The sequence below is a fragment of the Oryza glaberrima genome, chromosome 2 (assembly GCF_000147395.1).
Source record: "Oryza glaberrima chromosome 2, OglaRS2, whole genome shotgun sequence".
In the NCBI taxonomy this organism is placed as follows: Eukaryota; Viridiplantae; Streptophyta; class Magnoliopsida; order Poales; family Poaceae; genus Oryza; species Oryza glaberrima.
The window spans coordinates 1572359-1590387 of NC_068327.1; the positions used below are offsets into that span (position 1 = coordinate 1572359).

The 18029-nt window shown below is 43.2% G+C and overlaps 1 protein-coding gene across 1 annotated transcript; it reads right to left on the reverse strand.

Moving 5' to 3' along the window:
* Nucleotides 1–8831: 8831 nt before the first annotated feature.
* On the reverse strand, nt 8832–13477 carry LOC127761287 (putative F-box protein At5g62660). The gene is made up of 2 exons (XM_052285559.1): nt 12484–13477; nt 8832–8998 (listed from the first exon to the last, which is right to left on the reverse strand). The coding sequence occupies exons 1-2, from the start codon at nt 13475–13477 to the stop codon at nt 8832–8834; spliced, it is 1161 nt and encodes a 386-aa protein (XP_052141519.1).
* Between the last annotated feature and the right edge of the window lie 4552 nt (nt 13478–18029).

Sequence of the window (18029 nt, forward strand, 5' to 3'; positions counted from 1 at the left end):
TTACCGAAATAACATGTTACGAAAAGATTTTTGAAAATTACATACAAGTTACATTATAGTTACAGTGTAATTACATGTAAGTTACAATGTAATTACACTACGATTATACTGTAATTACATCTGATAAATTTTTGGAAGAAAATTTGTTGACAAATATATAGCAAAATTTGTTAAATTTATTATTTCTCTTATAATTATAATTAAGCATAACTAGTGGCAAGGTAAATTGCACCGGCAGTTTGTGTTCGTTGTGCGGTTAGGTGTAATTAAAAACTTAAAAGTGATAAGGGAAAAAACTTAATAGGTGTGTACAATTAGATGTAAAAGTAAAAGCTCAAAAATTGAACGTAACATTACAATATCTTGACTAGCTGGATGCAACTGTGGTTCAAAAGGTTGCCACGCAAGAATTTTTGCCACATCATTGACCAACCTAGAAGAAAATGTCACATCAGCTATGTGGGACACCCCTTTCACACATAGTGTTATTTTTACAAAATCATCCATCTCTCATTCTTACTAACTTGGATTTTTTTTCCTCCTTTGGGGCGAATCAATAGGTGCAGTGGATTTCTCACAAATCAAAGATGACACGACCATAACTACCGTCAGAACTCGGGACTCGAATGTCGATGGATCCTTATAAGGACGGGCGATTGGGGGTCACACCTGTTGTTAGTACTCAAAGTGAGTGGCGGCGTGACCCGAATCCAATGTAGCTACTCGTGGCAGCAACCGACCACTTCTGTGGCTATGTGCCAACGGGAGCAAAAACCTTGAAATCACCCGGTAGTGTAGGTTCCCTAGTTTGATACTACCTCCGTTTCAAGTTATAAAACATTTTGACTTTGGTCAAAGTCAAACTGTTTCAAGTTTGACTAAGCTTATAGACAAATATAGTAATATTTATAATACTAAATTAGTATCATCAAATCAATAATTGAATATATTTTCATAAAAAATTTATCTTGGGTTAAAAATTTTACTGCTTTTTTCTATAAACTTGGTCAAACTTAAAGCAGTTTGACTTTGACGAAAGTCAAAATGTCTTAGGGCCAGTTTGGTTTGAGGCCTAAATTAGGCTTGCCAATTTTTTGGCAACCTCAACAATAATTGTGTATGTTTGGATTGAAGCCAAATTTTGGCATGCCTATGTAACATAGGCCATTTCAATAGCCAAATTAGTTTAATTTGGCTTCAATCCAAACACATGTTGGCCTTATCAAAAATTGGCATGCCAAATTTTGGTAAGGCCAACATTGGTCACAAACCAAACTGGCCCTTATAACCTGAAACGGAGGGAGTAGCATTTATTAGTACAACTACTTGCATGGCCATGGGTTGGAAGGGGCGGGATTGGATAGATGGTGGCGACAACCTTCGTTAGGGGGCTTGGTGGTGGGGTGGCGGCGTGGACGGGGAACGAGAAGGGAGCAATAGACTTGCGGCGGCTTGGAGCGCTGGGGGTGTTGAGTAGAAAGTAAGTGGGAGAAGTTGTTTTGGAGAGAACGAGAGAAGTGGGCAGAGGAACAACAACGAACGCATGCGGAATAATGCCGTGGAGCGCTATCCGAAGTACTCTGAACCGTTGATTGTGTGGAAGGATCCATGGATGGACTTCAAACCTTCGATTGTTCAGGATCCACCACCATCACTACATTTTTTTAAGTAGTATAATGAATTGATGATAAATATAATATTGAATATATTTTGATAATTTGTTTGTTAATTGTGTGTTTGAGGTATTGTTATATTTTTCTATAAACTTAGTTGTTGGGGAATAACCCCATACTTGAGTGTTGTATAAACTAATGTATAAAATAACTAAAATACCCCTAAGATGATGTTGTATATATATAGCAAATCAAGGGCAAAGTTGTAATTTCCCGTTGCATATGAATAAAAGGAGACCCATTCCACTCATTCTCATCCTCTCTCATCTACTCTACTGAAGCATCTAGGCCCCCGATGTTAATTTTGGTAATTAATGACAAGCACTAATTGTGGACTAACCATTGTCTTTGAGCTATACATTTTAAGTTAGGTCCACGTCATATGTGCGCATGGATGATTATCGATGGATTAAAATTGACGGCGCAAAGCAAAGGGAAAGAAGACGGTAAAACTAGCGCTTTAATTTAGAATTGATCGAGGTGTAGGACGATCAAATTTGCTAGTTTAATTTTAGTTTCGCCGTACTATTAAGAGGGGTAATGACCTAGCAAAGAGATGATTTTATTTGCCACATTAGGTCATTATGCATTTAGACTTGTGCTCACATTTCACACACACTTTTCACTGGGTTCGGCCTGACCAGGAGCGGTCAGACCGGCCACATAGTGGTGGTCTGACCAGAGTGCCCTGGCCGGTCTAACCGGCTCCTCAACGGCGGTCTGACCGGCGCATAAGGCCGGTCTGACCGGCGGCACTTTGAGACATCATATTCGGTTCTACTAATGAGGTATTTTGCAAGGAATTTGGTGATATGATGTCTAGGGAATTTGAGATGTCCATGATTGGAGAGTTGAGCTTCTTCCTTGGACTTCAAATCAAGCAACTCAAGGATGGGACGTTCGTGAGCCAAACCAAGTACATCAAGGATCTACTCAAGAGGTTTGGCTTGGAAGATGCGAAGCCCATCAAGACACCTATGGCAACCAACGGGCATCTCGACCTTGATGAGGGAGGTAAACCGGTAGATTTAAAGCTTTATCGTTCCATGATTGGTAGCTTGCTTTACCTTACCGCATCTAGGCCGGATATCATGTTTAGTGTTTGCATGTGTGCACGGTTTCAAGCCGCTCCTAAGGAGTGTGACTTAGTGGCCGTGAAAAGGATTCTAAGATATTTAAAGCATTCCTCTACTATTGGCTTGTGGTACCCAAAAGGTGCTAAATTTAAGCTTATTAGCTATTCCGATTCGGATTATGCCGGTTGCAAAGTGGATAGAAAGAGCACATCCGGTAGTTGCCAAATGCTTGGTAGATCCCTTGTGTCATGGTCATCCAAGAAACAAAACTCCGTAGCCCTCTCTACCGCCGAGGCGGAATATGTTTCGGCGGGTAGTTGTTGTGCCCAATTGCTTTGGATGAAACAAACCTTGTTGGACTATGGTATATCCTTCACCAAAACCCCACTCCTATGTGACAATGATAGTGCCATAAAAATAGCCAATAACCTGGTCCAACATTCTAGAACCAAGCATATTGACATTCGCCATCACTTCCTAAGAGACCATGTTACCAAGTGTGACATAATTATTAGCCACATAAGAACCGAGGATCAACTAGCCGACATTTTTACCAAGCCTCTTGATGAAACCCGCTTTTGCAAGTTGAGGAATGAGTTAAATGTCATAGACTTCTCTAATGTGGCTTGAGATGGTGCACCATGGTTGCTTCTTTTGCATATTGTTTATTTGCTCCTATTTGCTTTCTTGCTTTGGATTTATTGCCATTTGGTTCTTCATTGCGAAAATGGAGCATGTCACATTAAGGGGGAGTTTTGCACTCTTGCATGTGCTCCACTTCCTTTTATGTGAGCAAATCAACCAAAAGTGCTAGTAGTGTTTTCAAAATGCCCAAGTCAACATAAGTCAAAATTTTTGCAAAATCAATGTAATTTGAAAACTATATCTTGGAAAATGTTTCAAAAGGCTCCCTATATGTTTTCCAACCTTCACTTTGCAAGAAAAATGATTTTTGAATGAAAATGCCATTTTGGCCCTCTTTTGAAGAATCTAGAATCTTGTTTTTGGCCAAAATGATATTAAACCCCAAAATGAAATTGAGAAGGAATTTGAGAAAAGTTTCAAAACAAAGCTGGTAGAGAAGAAGATTTGAAATGTTTTTGGTATTCAAATCATATTCAAAAACCAAATATTTCAAAAGTTGTTTGAAAATCAAATTCGCCCAAAAACCCCTATAGACCATAAATGGTCACCTCCTAGCACTCAAGTGAGTTTTGTTGCAAATCTTCATAAATTTCAAATATTATGAATGGTTGGCAATATTTCAACTCACACATTTCAAAATTGCTCCAAAAATCAAATTTTTGTTGAATTTTATTGTGTGGGGGTAGCCGAACTGTGCAAGGGCTGTGCACAATCGGCTGGGAGCCAGGCGGTCTGACCGGCGCTATATGCGCGGTCTGACCGGCCTGGTGGCGGCGGTCTGACCGGCCTCTAAGGACCGGTCTGACCGGTTGCACCCTGGTCTGACCGGCCGCGTATAGCCGGTCTGACCGGCCAGGGATGGTGGGCCCAGGACTTTGTCCTTTCTTCCTCCTCCTCCTCCTTCTACCCGACCCCTCCTCATCCCATCTCATCTCTTCTCTTCTCCAACTCGAAAAAACTCCTTCTCTCTCCTCTCCCAAACCCTAGCCACCTCCCTCCACCAAATCCATCCGGTTCAACCGTCAAAATCACTCTGGTTACACCGTAAGTGAATCTCCTCCTCTTCCTCTCTCTATTCCATGGATTGATTTGAGTTCTTATTGAGTTTATGATCCATGGCATGGAACCCTAGGTGAAGGAAGAGGTGTTCATCGATTTGCACCAATAGAGGGTAGTTTCTTGGTGTGATTCAACTCCTTCAACCGGTAAATCCCTCTCCCTCTTGTGCATTGCTCTCAAATCGGTCTATTTCAATCTTTAGGGTTAAGGGTAGTTTCCCCATTGCTTCAATAGACCTACACCTTGATGTTTTAGTTCCAATCTTGTGCAACACTGTTCTAGCAATTTTTAGAATCATTTGTGTGGATTGTGGAAGGATTTGGGTGTGCTCGTGTCAGTGGCGGTCTGACCGGACGCGGTCTGACCGGCTGTGAGCCGTCGGTCTGACCGGCCGAGGGCCGACGGTTTGACCGGCCGTGGGCCGTCGGTTTGACCGACATAGGGCGTCGGTCTGACCGGCCGTGGCTCTCGGTCTGACCGCCCCTGACAGGCAGCACTCGCCCTTCCTCCCACTTCACTATGTGGTTTCTAAAATTGTTGCTTATGCATCCTTTGCTCCTTATTTTTCAGCTATGCCTCCCCGCACTCGGCATGGTCGTCGTGAGCCCACGCCCGATCCCGTTAGTGAGAATGAGGATTCAAGCGGAGATGAGTATGTTCAAAGTGATGAGGACAATATGGAAAATGTTGAGGGTAATGAGATGGATGTAAGTGATGATGGTGATGACAATGGGAGTGGCAATAGTGAAGATGATGAGGCAAGTGATGATGGGAGTCCTCTCGATTCCACCATCCAATTTGTGCTTAATTTGAGGAATGCTCAACAATACACTATCCTCCGTCATCATGATCAATTCCGGAGGCCTAATGATTGTAATGATCCAAGATTTCATACACGGTTCCAAAAGTCCGTGTATGCACAAGTGTATGCCAACAAAGCCTTCGCCGAACACAAGTGGATTTCTTGGAGGCACATTGGTGAGACACCGGAGTTTGAGAATTTGCAAGAGATGTTCCGGACCATTGGGATTGATAGAATTGTCACCATGAAGCAACCTTTTGATGAAGATCTCATCCGGCAATTCTATGCCACCGTATGGGTGTCCGGCGATTGTGATGCAATGAAGTGGATGTCGGGGACCCTCCGATGCTCTATCAACCGCCGTGAATTCAAGGAGCTCTTGCACATTCGCTTCAACAACGGGGATGACCTTCATGATGAGCACACCCACAACCCCTTCCCCATTGATCACTTTTCTCAGTTTTATGAAGAAGGGGGAAGGCACACATATGGCAAGGTGGCGGGTTTGAGGGCTCTCCCAAGTGTGATCAACCGCATAGTAAGGGCCACCATCCTCCCAAGATGCGGCAACAATGATGACATACGCGGAGTTGCTTGGCATGTTATTGATGCCATTATGGATGGTCGTCGGTTTGATGTTATCAACCTTATGATGAAGGAGATTGCCATCTCAAAGGGGACTATTGGACAAGGAATCTATTATGCTCCCTACATAATGAGGTTGATTCAAAGCAAGTTGGGACAAATTGGTCACAATTTAAAAGAACATAAGGAGTACAAGCCTCGTCTCCAACTCTCCTCCCCTAGAGCTCCTCGTGTGCGCCAACCAACTTTTGATCAAGGTGCAAGCTCAAGTGCAGCCCCTCCTCCTCCTCCTCATGGGTATGATCCAAGTGCGTTTTTCCATCCACAATATGCTTACTTTGGAATGCAACCCAACGAGTACTTCAACCCGGTACTTGGGGCTATTAATACCCTAAGTGAAAGCATTCAACGCTTATCCACCGGGCATGAAGCATTACATGAGGATGTTCGTGGCTTGCGCACCGATGTTGGCAACTTAAATACTTTGGTGGGAAGATTGCATACTAGGGTGGGTGTATTGGATTCTCGAGTCCAAACCTTGGAGAGTACCCAAGCTTTTGTCTATCATCGCCGCCGTGATGCTTCTCATCCTTCCACTTCGGCGCGTCCTCCTTCTCCTCCACAAGAGTGAAGACCTTTTTGGAGCTTGATGCCAAAAGGGGGAGAATAGTGTGTTTTATGTTTTGTGGGTTGCGACTAGTAGTAGTGAGGTTAGTCACCTCATATTTAATAGGTTAAGGAGGATTGGGCTATATTTGGTATGGGTATGGGCTATTTCTCTATACTGTGTGTTCTTTTTTCGTTTTGTTGTTCTCTATGTCATTTGGATCCTTCGTGGTCTTGTAATAGCCTATATTTATTTGTGAGCCCTTTATGTGGTCTTAATGTGAACTTGTGCTATGATGGATGGTTGGTGTGACATTGATATATTTGTGACCATCTTATGCTCATGAATGAATATTTCTTGAAGTTCACATTGAGATATTGCTCTTGTGTTTGTGATATGTTGAAATGTGAAATTGAATTGTGCATTGGCTCCATATTTGCTATTTGTGATTGTTATGCATATGTTTAAGGGGAGCTTTTGCTTGTCAATACAATATATGTCCATGTGCTCTATGTTTGATTATATATATTTGTGGTGTTTGTCATCAATTACCAAAAAGGGGGAGATTGAAGCATCTAGGCCTCCGGTGTTAATTTTGGTAATTAATGACAAGCACTAATTGTGGACTAACCGTTGTCTTTGAGCTATACATTTTAAGTTAGGTCCACGTCATATGTGCGCATGGATGATTATCGATGGATTAAAATTGACTGCGCAAAGCAAAGGGAAAGAAGACGGTAAAACTAACGCTTCAATTTAGAATTGATCGAGGTGTAGGGCGATCAAATTTGCTAGTTTAATTTTAGTTTCGCCGAACTATTAAGAGGGGTAATGACCTAGCAAAGAGATGATTTTATTTGCCACATTAGGTCATTATGCATTTAGACTTGTGCTCACATTTCACACATACTTTTCACTGGGTTCGGCCTGACCAGGAGCGGTCAGACCGGCCACATAGTGGCGGTCTGACCGAAGTGCCCTGGCCGGTCTGACCGGCTCCTCAACGGCGGTCTGACCGGCGCATAAGGCCGGTCTGACCGGCGGCACTTGCGCGGTCAGACCAGCCCCCTGGAGGCCGAGATGATGCTGCTCGGGATGGCCGATACAGAGCCGACGGAGCCGCAGTCGGTCCGACCGAGCCGATGGCGGTCTGACCGAGCCGAGGCCAGTCTGACCGGCCACCCCATGTCGGTCTGACCGGACAGGCCGATGGGGCCCTCTGACAGGGCTACAACGGCTAGTTTTCTAGCCGTTGCAGAGTAGCACGGTCTGACCGGCCACATACCTCCGGTCAGACCGGCAGAGCATAGAGTTGGGGGATTTCGCCCCCAACGGCTAGTTTTGGTGGGTGGGAGTATAAATACTCCCCCACCAGCAGCAAGGGGGCTCTCTTGGCACCCAATTCAATTGCATACACCCCTTGCACCTCTCTTACACTCACTTGAGCTTTGTGTTCATCCATCTAGTGTGTTAGAGGGTTGTTTAGCCAAGAGTCAAGTGCATTTGCTTCCATTGTAGAGCTAGTGTGGCACTTGATCATCTCCACACCGGGTCATTGCTTGTTACTCTTGGAGGTTGCCGCCTCCTAGACGGCTTGTGGAGGAGTTGCCCGGTGACCTCTCCGAGAAGATTGTGGAGGAGGCCCGGCACCGGTTTGTGATTGGTTTGGAGTTCACCACCTTCGGAGTGAAGGAAGAACTACCCCAAGTGATCGAGGCTTGGGTAGTCCTCTCCGTGGGCCGGCTCCCGCCTTGCCCACCCCTTGACAAAGGGGGCGTGCGGTGGTTTTGTGGTTGAGCGGTGGAGTTTGGCTCGCCTCAACGGGGAGTAGGAAACCGGCGAGATTCCGAACCTCAGTGAAAAATCTCTTGTCTCATTGTCTCATTTGATTGTCGCATTTACATTTGTGCAATTTACATTTCTAGAGACACTTGAGATCATATCACCCTAGGATTGCAAAACTTTGACATAGGAGCGTGATTTACTTTCCTAGAGATATAATTGAGCCACTATCACCCTAGGTTTGCAAAACATAACTTAGTTGCTTAGTTAGAGTTCACCCTCACCAAGCCTAGCAACTTAGGTTAGATTTGATTAGGTGTTATTTAGTTTTAAATCGCCTATTCACCCCCCCTCTAGTCGACATCTCGATCCTACATCTACTCGTCTTCCCCAAGATTCAGCTCGGACTCCCTCTCTTTAGAGGTAGGCCCTTGCCATGCATGTTGGATTTTGTTCCAACATTAGTCAAATTTAAAAAGTTTTAATAACTAGAGAAAAAAGTCAAAAATAACTTATATAATTCTCTATAAAACACAGAGGAAATAGTTAGACTAGGAAGTACTGATCATAGTATCACTAGCTAATAAATGACATGTTTGTACTCAACAGAACTGTAAATACGGCTCGCCGTCCGGCGGGAGGTCCGGCGTGCAAGATTCCACCCTAACGAGGCTCTCCCGGTAGGCATGAAACCAACAATTGGTGTGCCCGAAATGTCCACAGTGTCTCGGAACAATAGTGTGACCCACCACCCTCCTGTCCTTGTTGGATTCGGATCCTCTGCTAATGTAGAGGGTGGCATTAGCTCCAATCATGTCCATCCATCTCTATCCAACGGCTGTGATTAGTTGAACCTCTTTCTTATTTCTGTTGTTCGTATATTTTGACAGGGAGGAGATGGTTGCAAGTCTGAACGTTCAGGTTCTTGCATGTTTGAACCACTGACTTGTATCAAAAACTCAAGTCAAAAACCAAAGTAAAGCTTCATAATAACTACTAGTTCATAACAAGGTTCATTGAGGGAGTAAGTACAAAAGACATTTTACATAGGAAAATAATAGTATACCCCTGATTAAGTACAAAATGTATTTTAGGGAGGAAGAAAATGATATTATAATCTATAAACCAAAATATGCAGAGCAACATAAAATCCACCTCTCCGATGTCACTGCTTTCCACCAAATAGATTTCCTGCACTGGAATTATTCTGCACAATGTAGCAATAAGTATATACCAATAATGAACAGAACGTAGTTTGCTAAATCCAATTAAGCATAAGCTGCAGTTTACCATTAGTAATTCCGTGTACGAAGTAAATAAGTCGAACTCTTCAAATACTTGTTCATCTTTTGTGGAGCTTATTTGCTCTTCTCCTTGAAATTGAGATACCTGGGTGAGAATGTCTTCTTCCTGTGAACAAATTTTTTTTAAAAAAAAGAACTTTAAAGCATGTAGAGAAATTATATAAGCCATTGCATTGTTTGATATTTCTCAACTTTGTTTACATGCACCTTTTTTTGTGTCGTACTCTTTTTCTTGTGAAACTTGTCAATCCAACTTGGTGTCCGTTTTGATCCTCGTTTCCGGACCTCCTTTTTCTTCAGGCTAGTAACATGAGAATATTTTTCAGGAACTGTAGATGGTGTTTGCTCTTCAGGTAACTGTACTGTAAAGGGTGTTTGTTCCTTGATCCTGTCTTCTACTTGCTTGTTGAGGCTGTTCAGCACGCCATCAATCAACAAATAGCTCTCTTCAAAGTCTGCTGCACGAGATGCTAATGCAAGGAACTTGCGGCATAGAAATTGGTATCGTTGTTTTGCATCAATCTTCAGGTTTTCCAAAACATTTCTACCATGGATATCTTGTACAGTTCCACATCTTGCTTCACGAGTCCATCTCTTCAATATATATTGATCAGGTAATAGCTTAATATTCATCATTTCAAGGACTTTTAAAGCATGGCTGCACATTATTCCGCATCTTTCAAATTGTCAGCAAGTGCATGAAACCATTTGGTCAGAAGGATCACTGACAACCAAGTACTCCTCTTCTACTGTTGATTTTCCATCCAAGGCTCCAATGCCCACAATGTATTCATTAGTTTTGTTGGTTGCTCTAGCATATGCCGCCATGGATCTTTAATATTCACTTTGAAAAGCTTCGAATATGCATGGCGTGTACAGTTGGCTGACCTGTAATAACATGGGTGTTTTCATTTTTATTCGCGGCATTTTTTTCCTTGACTCATATTCTGAACCCAACTCTTTGTCCCGCTTGCCTTGAACTGCCCTTTCAAAATGTGTGAAAAATCAAATAATGTCCAAGTCAAATTTTAGATGGTCCTTCAAGTCATCATTCAAACTTTCACTCAATTGTGTACTTCACATTCCTAGTGTCAATGCATTCTTCATGTAACATTCAGCCCATTTCTCCTTATGTTTATAAATACTAGCCAACCAAGAGTCATTATGGACCTTACTTCTCAATGCACTAAAGGCTTTTTCGAATGTTATTTCATCCTCGTATTCAAATATGCAAGCACTAAATTCACCAAGTATATTTGGTCCATCACTCTTGGTATGCGGCAAATGCTTGACAGCATTTTGCATGATATGAAAAGTACAAAGCCCATGCCAAGTTCCAGGAAATACTGCAGCTATAGCCTTTTTCATAGCCATATCTTGATCTGTATAGATGGTTTTTGGATGCTTTTGATTATGAGCTGCTAAAAAAGTTTCAAAAAGCCATTTGAAGGACTCAAATGTTTCATCATACAAGAGGGCACCTCCAAATATTACTGTTTCTCTGAAATGGTTAAATCCAACAAACACACCAAGTGGTCTATGATCTCTATTTGTTCCAAATGTGGTATCAAAAGTAACGACATCACCAAAATGAGCATAGTCGATAATCATTTTAGCATCAGCCCAAAATATGTTAGTAATCTGCTCATTACAATCTAATTGTATTGCATAGTGAAATGAAGGATTCTCTACACATTTGTCTTGAAAATACTTTAACATACTTCCAGCTTCACCATACATCAAGTTTCTTTGTCGCTTAGTCCTCAAATAATTTTTGTGATCTAGACATGTGTATCCAAGGTTACTTAAGCCACCAGCTTCCCTACTAGCTAACTCATATGCAGCTTTAGGTCTGATTCCAGAATCATCTGCCATGTCAATTTCAAAAGCTTGCACATGTGAAATTTTCCGTTGTGATGGCATTAGATGGCATGTTTCTGGCAACTGAAGGATGTGGTTGTGTTCAGTTACCAAATCATATAGCTCATAATTTCTTTCAACTCTGTTTAATGTTATTCCCATACGAACATTACAGCCAGTTCTTGTCTCTGCTCGTGGATTCTTGGTTAGATAATCTCTTTTATCTTTTCCTCGATGAACAGCACTTGAGCAAACAAATCTACTAGAAGTAAACAGCCCATCTACTGCACTTTTGTTGTTATACTGCTTCCTAACATCAAAGCCAATCTTACCACCATAGCTAACCCAAAATTTCCAAGCCTCATCTACACTGCTAAACTTCATTCCAGTCCTAGGCATCCAACATGGTGTACTATCCATTCTACAAATAAATAAGAAAACCATATGTGACATACTTATGTTTGATTGGAATATGCCCCAAAAACTGCTACTGAAAACCAATGAAACAATAAGAATAAATGCAAGCAGCAATCCTTCACTTACTTCTCTGCATTTTGGTTGATCATGATTTCCTCCATCTCCTGTTGACTCATATTTGTGGAAGCATCTTTGGTGCTGAGAAAAATTGGGAGATAAGTATAGCACATGAGAGAGAGAAATATACGTCAAAATCTATTATTGGAAGCCAAGAAAACCAAAAAAAAAAAAGACACAAACAGCGATCTTCACTTACCTCTCTAAATTTTGGTTGTTCATACTTCTCTCCATCTCCTATTCATTTATCTTCATAGATCCACTTCAGTGTTGAGAGAACTTGGAAGAGGCATAGCATGGGAGAGAGAAAATGAAAAGACTAATGTGAGGCAAGTCTAAAGAAATTGGAGGGAAAAGGAGGAGTCACGCTCTATTTTGGCGCCTAAAATTAACGTGGGCCTGCTGCTCTTCCCCTAAGGCCCATTTCATTTTTTTGCTTTATCTAATGGAGAACTAGCCATAGCCATTGGATGAAGATGAATGGACAAGATTGGAGCTAATGCCACCCTCTGCATTAGCTTCTCTAATGTAGAGGATCTGAATCCGTCCTTGTTGGTGTCGTCGTACAGCAACTTCCAAGCCCAGGTCACCACCACCATCTGCACGCCGCCGCCGCCGCCGCCGGACTCGAACGTCGCCACGGCGTTCTTCCAGCTGCCCTTGCTCCAGTAGGCGAGTGGCGCGGGCGGCGGAGGCATCTCCACCCGCAGCCGCCGCACCCACCTCTCCTCCTCGTCCAAGGCCCAGACGTCGAGGTGCAGCTCGGTCATCGTCCACACGGCTGGCGTGACGTGCATGTCGATCATGTCGACCAGTTCGTCCTCGGCGAGGCTCACCGGAGGCGGCGACAGCAGGCGGAACGCCTCCGACACCGTGTCGAACGACGATATCTGTGGCTTGCCGTTGTGCAGGTAACGGGGGCGGCACCAGTACACGGTGTCGCCGATGGTCTCGCCGACGAACATGGCGCAGCGGTGATAGTCAGGGCCGCCGCCGAGCCGCCGTGGCTCGGCGGCGCCGGTGGAGAGGATGTAGGTGGTATTATCTAGGAGTGGGCGGTGGCACAGCACGCGGTACTCGCGGGACGGCCGGTGGAAGTAGAAGCCCAGTGTCCGCAGCTCGTTATCCTTTGGCCGCGACGACGGCTCAGGGCTCACCGGCGGTAGATTGACGAGCTGCCGCGTCGCCGGGTTGCAGATGAGCATGCCCCCCTTCTGCACTCTTCTGAACAGCAGGAGGCCGTCGCAGGTAGTGACCAGGCTCAAGCAGAATCTGCCGCGTTGAAGCAAACGCCGGCAGCCGGCGATGTCGCCGCCGTCGTCGATGCGTGGAACGGCCGTGGCTGGGAGGGAGGTCAAGGTGTAGACGGAGGTAAAGTGATCGCTGGGGTCCGTGTGGCCGAGGAGCTGAAGCGGGCGGCGGCGGGAGTAGGCGGTGATGAAGTAGTGGGCGGTGGTGATGCGGCGCCAGGTCCGGCAGACGGCGCGGGAGCGGAGGACGGCCTTCGCCGGCAACCGCAGGAGGATCTCGCTCACCACGTCGTCGTTCATCGCGGCGCGAGCTAGGCGATCGTTCGGCTTAGGTTTGCCCCGGTTGCTACATATATACATGGTGTACGTTAAAATACTGATTCATATGTCACCTAGTGCCGATCAAATTTGTATGTCGAGTTTGACATGGTGTGAGCGAATAATCCGCTTCGAATTAGGGGCTTCTTTAATTTCGATGGGATTTCAAACTGTCCTGTATTTACTATATATGTTAGAGTTTGGGAAGTGGAATTTTGTCCCTCGAGTCGATGGGGCATCCCCTTGTTTTGTACATGTCGTTCAAAAAGTTATAAAAAAAATTATCAAGATAGATCAATATATGATATTTCTTTTTCAAACATGCGAGTTAAAATTTGATTTATATAATTTGAAACAAAAATAACAAGATTGACCGTTTGTCGACATTTGATGTCGTAATTCCAGTATTTGCATAGTATGGGGATCATTGGTACTAGGATATATGCGAGATTGTAATAAAAGAGATGGGGACGAGAATTTTTATACAGGTCCGAACCCCTGAATTGTCAGGTAATAACCCTACTTCTGTTGGCCGAAGCCGGTCGTTGCTCTTATTCACCATAATTACACCAATACAATATTTGGGGTAGCCTATCTAACTGTGGTCAATTTGGCGGTCTGAAGTGCTGACTCGTAGTCGACAATAAGGTAGCCTTCCTCCTCGAATCCATATCCGGTGAGATCAAAAGGTTGCCACGCAAGAATCCCTCTGACGTAGATTTCTACGTCAGAAGGATGTCCCTCCTCAGATAGTCGTCCCTGCCGCATTGAACGGCATCACTTGTTTCGCTCCGTTGGACGTCTTGGGCCCATTCATAGCCTGCTCGATTCTCTTTCGCATCGGTTCTTCCTCTTCCGGCAGCAGGCGGCGAGAGCGAGCGATGGCAGGCGACGAGGCCGGAGCTGCGGCGACAGGTGGGAGGGCAGGCGAGGGCTGGAGCTGCGCCTGCGCTGGGCGGCGAAGGAAGCGGCGGAGACGGGGTCGACGAGACCGGTGCCGACGCCATCTCGCCCCCGCTCTCATCCTCCTCTGCTCCACTGATTCGTAGCGGCGGCGCGCAATGAGGATGGAGGGACCAACGCAGAGGCGGGAATAGGGAGTCGGATGATGACCGACGATTCTCCTCAAGCTCAACCTCGTTTGCGTGTCCCCGTCGTTGCTGAGCCGGAGAGGCCGGATCCACGAGCGCAACGTTGGAGTAGTCGCTGCGATCATCCATGGACACTCGCCTCCGCTTCTCTGTCGCCTCTCTACTCGTGCTCATCTTGCTCAGCTCCAACTGCTGCTGCGCTAGTGCGATGCGGGTGGGCAACGCGAAAAGCAACAGACACGATCGCCATGCCCGTCGACCCATTCACGCACGTACGCTGTCTATAGCTTCTTGCTCTTGTATTTGTTCCTCTTGGTGATGGATCTCCCGTGTTGTTGCTGATACTCGTGGATTGGACTGGTTGCAGGGCACCGGCCGGGCTCCTCTTCTACTCATCAGTGCCTCATCGCGAGGATGGATCGGATGCGGATGCGGGTGCGGGCGGTGGCGGGCTCTAGGTCGTCGGAGAGAGAGGCCGCGACCCCGGCCGCCGCGACTTGTTCCGCTGCACCCCGATGCCGCCGGCCGCCGCCGCCGCCAACGAAGAAAGAGAGAATATAGGAGGGGAGTCACCAACAGGTGGGGCCCACTTTATATTTTTATAATTTATTTGATGACTGGGATGCTACGTAGGCGTCATGTCAGTGAAATTGCCCTCCAAAACCGTCAAGGGAGTTAAATTGCACCGGTTTTAGTTAAGAGTTTAGGGTCAAGATATCCGGTTTTATGGTTTAGGGTCACGAATTAAATTTCGATTACTTTTAAGGGTCACAAAGTGAACCTATTCCTTCTATTTTTATGCGGATCAAAGAATAGTTGATTGAAGTGTGGAACCGTGGGGGTACTATTTCTGAGAACAAACAGTTATCTAAAGCTGCACGTGGCCTTCACTTAGCTACACTAACTTCTCTATCCAATCTAGTCGTCATTTAGAACTGGAGAAACACCTTCACTCAGCTAGTCAGCTGCACCAGCGGAGAAGTGTTAATGACTACCATTGTGATGGCAAATATATATATATATATATATTATATATTTGTACCCACTAACTCGTAAAGTTCAATATGTAAGTGTGCCACATCATTACCCACTAGCAATTTTTATTTAGAATATTTTAAATCATATGCAAGTATGCCACATCATCACCCACTAGCAATTATTATCTCGAATATTTTAGATCTCATGCAAATATGACATATCATTTGTAATTTTCTTGTATTTTTAGAACTTAAGATGCAAGCAATGTCACATCACCATCTACACATCATTTTCATATTATCTAAATATATACATATATTATTTTTATAACATATAACATGCATTCTTCCATATAAAGTGTGCCATGTTTAGTGACAAATATAAGTAAGGGGGTCACCTTACAAAGCCTCAGCTTGCCTTCTTGGACGACTGCTAATTGGCCTGGCGTTGTTCTACTCCATTGAGCATAAAGACATCTTGCAGCGGTTGCCTCGCTAATTACCTGTAAACGGACTGACTATTAATCGTGCAATCCAACAGTTGTGTTTGCAACACTAAGTAGGTACTCCTAAAGAGAATGGATCGCGGGAGAACCTTGTTAGTTTTCTTGTTCCAGACCAAAATCTTGTTGTTCTTGGTACACGCAAGCAGTAAGTTGGGATTGTGTGGGCACCAAGACATAGCAACGATACCTAGCACATATCGTAACATGATGTTACAATCCACTACTACATAGTACATATACTAGGAGTCAAAGAGACTACCAGCAAAGATTGTAACATGATGGTACAGCATAAATAAAACCGAGTAACACGGACTACCTTCTGAGTTACTGAAGAAGATTTCATCAGCAGGATAATGATCCTTTCCCATGGTCAAAATCTGAAACAGATTAAATTATCCAGTTAAATTAATTATACTTGCTCAAGTTTAGTTAACAAGTTGATGTTCCTGCCTTTCTAAGCATATTCATATGCAACGCAAAAAACAGAAAATTACCTTTACAGACGGTGAATCATCCCGTGCAACCAGCAACTTTTCTGAATCAGGATCAGGACAAAAGATCACAGTTGATCCGCTCTTAGTTTTGCAATCCAGAGTGGTACTGTCAAAATCTCAATACATTCATTAGTGAGCAACACAATTAGAGAAAGGTAAAATATTAAAAAAGGTAGTTACCATCCAGTGATGGTTTTTGCTCTGGTATCATGGACATCTGCATTTTAATATAAAAAATAAAATAATGATTAAATTTCTAAAAAAAGAGAGAAAATTTAGTCATGTAAGAAGAACTTACATATTCTTCCACAAGTGGTTGTAGATGCTATGATATTAACTTCAGAGGATTTCCAGCAGAGGCAAGATATTTCTTCATCAGGAGAATCATATAACTGACAAAAAAAAGTAAACAATAAACATGTTACCATCTACTCCTCCTAAATAGGCCATATATTGTAAATAGGTGTGTGTTTTTTTCTAGTGAAGATGAAGATGACGTTAGAGCAAGCAAAACAAGTAAGCTATTATCGCATGATTAATTGAGTTTTAATTATTACAAAGAGTAAATTATATTCACGGTGCACCAATTTAGCAGGTTGGTGCAATTTGATGCAAAAACATGAGGAACAAGCGTCCTAGTAGGTGAATACAATTTAGTGTAAGAACTTTATAGGTGAGCATATGAGTACAACGATTTATAAGGTGGATGCGCAGTGGCGTAGCTAGTAATTAGAGTAAAAGTGGTCCATCTATATGTAATATGTCAATTAAAAGGGTGGCCCACTATATAATTTTTATTATATTAACTAGCACATATACTATGGTTTTAATCTTGATTAAATTTTTAGGCTTAGCTAGCTACGCCTCTGTGTGTTCAATTTTGGTACAATAATTTAAGAAATGATGCGGCAACTTAAATATTCTAAGCATTTTTTATACAAATTCAATTTTTAAGTACTTATTTTTTTCAATATACTAGCACGGATTTTTATACGCATATTTAAATTTACATTCTAATAACTGTAGTTAATTAAACTTTTCCTATGTAGAAAATATTTGGTTGAGATTTGAGAAGGTGAAGAAAAAAAACCCAAACTGGTGGTGCAAATTGGATGTGCAATGTAAATCTTGAAAAGTAAATTCAAGGTTATAAAGTAATATTCATAGGATTGCTATGTGATGGCATATTGATATCGTGAAAAAAAATCTCACTTAGCACTTGTTAACCAAAACAACACATACTTAGTCAAATTGTTGCACCAAAGTACTAAACTATCAATCTCTTGTACTAAAACACACTCACTTGCCAAATTGTTACACTTGACATTTAATTATCAAGTTCTTGTACTATATTGTACCCACCTATCAAGTTTCTTTTATCGTTGGTGAAATTTACTCGAACTTAAAAATAGATGTATTTGATATTAAGGAACTTCTACGTGGAATGTTTTCGCACGAAACGTACT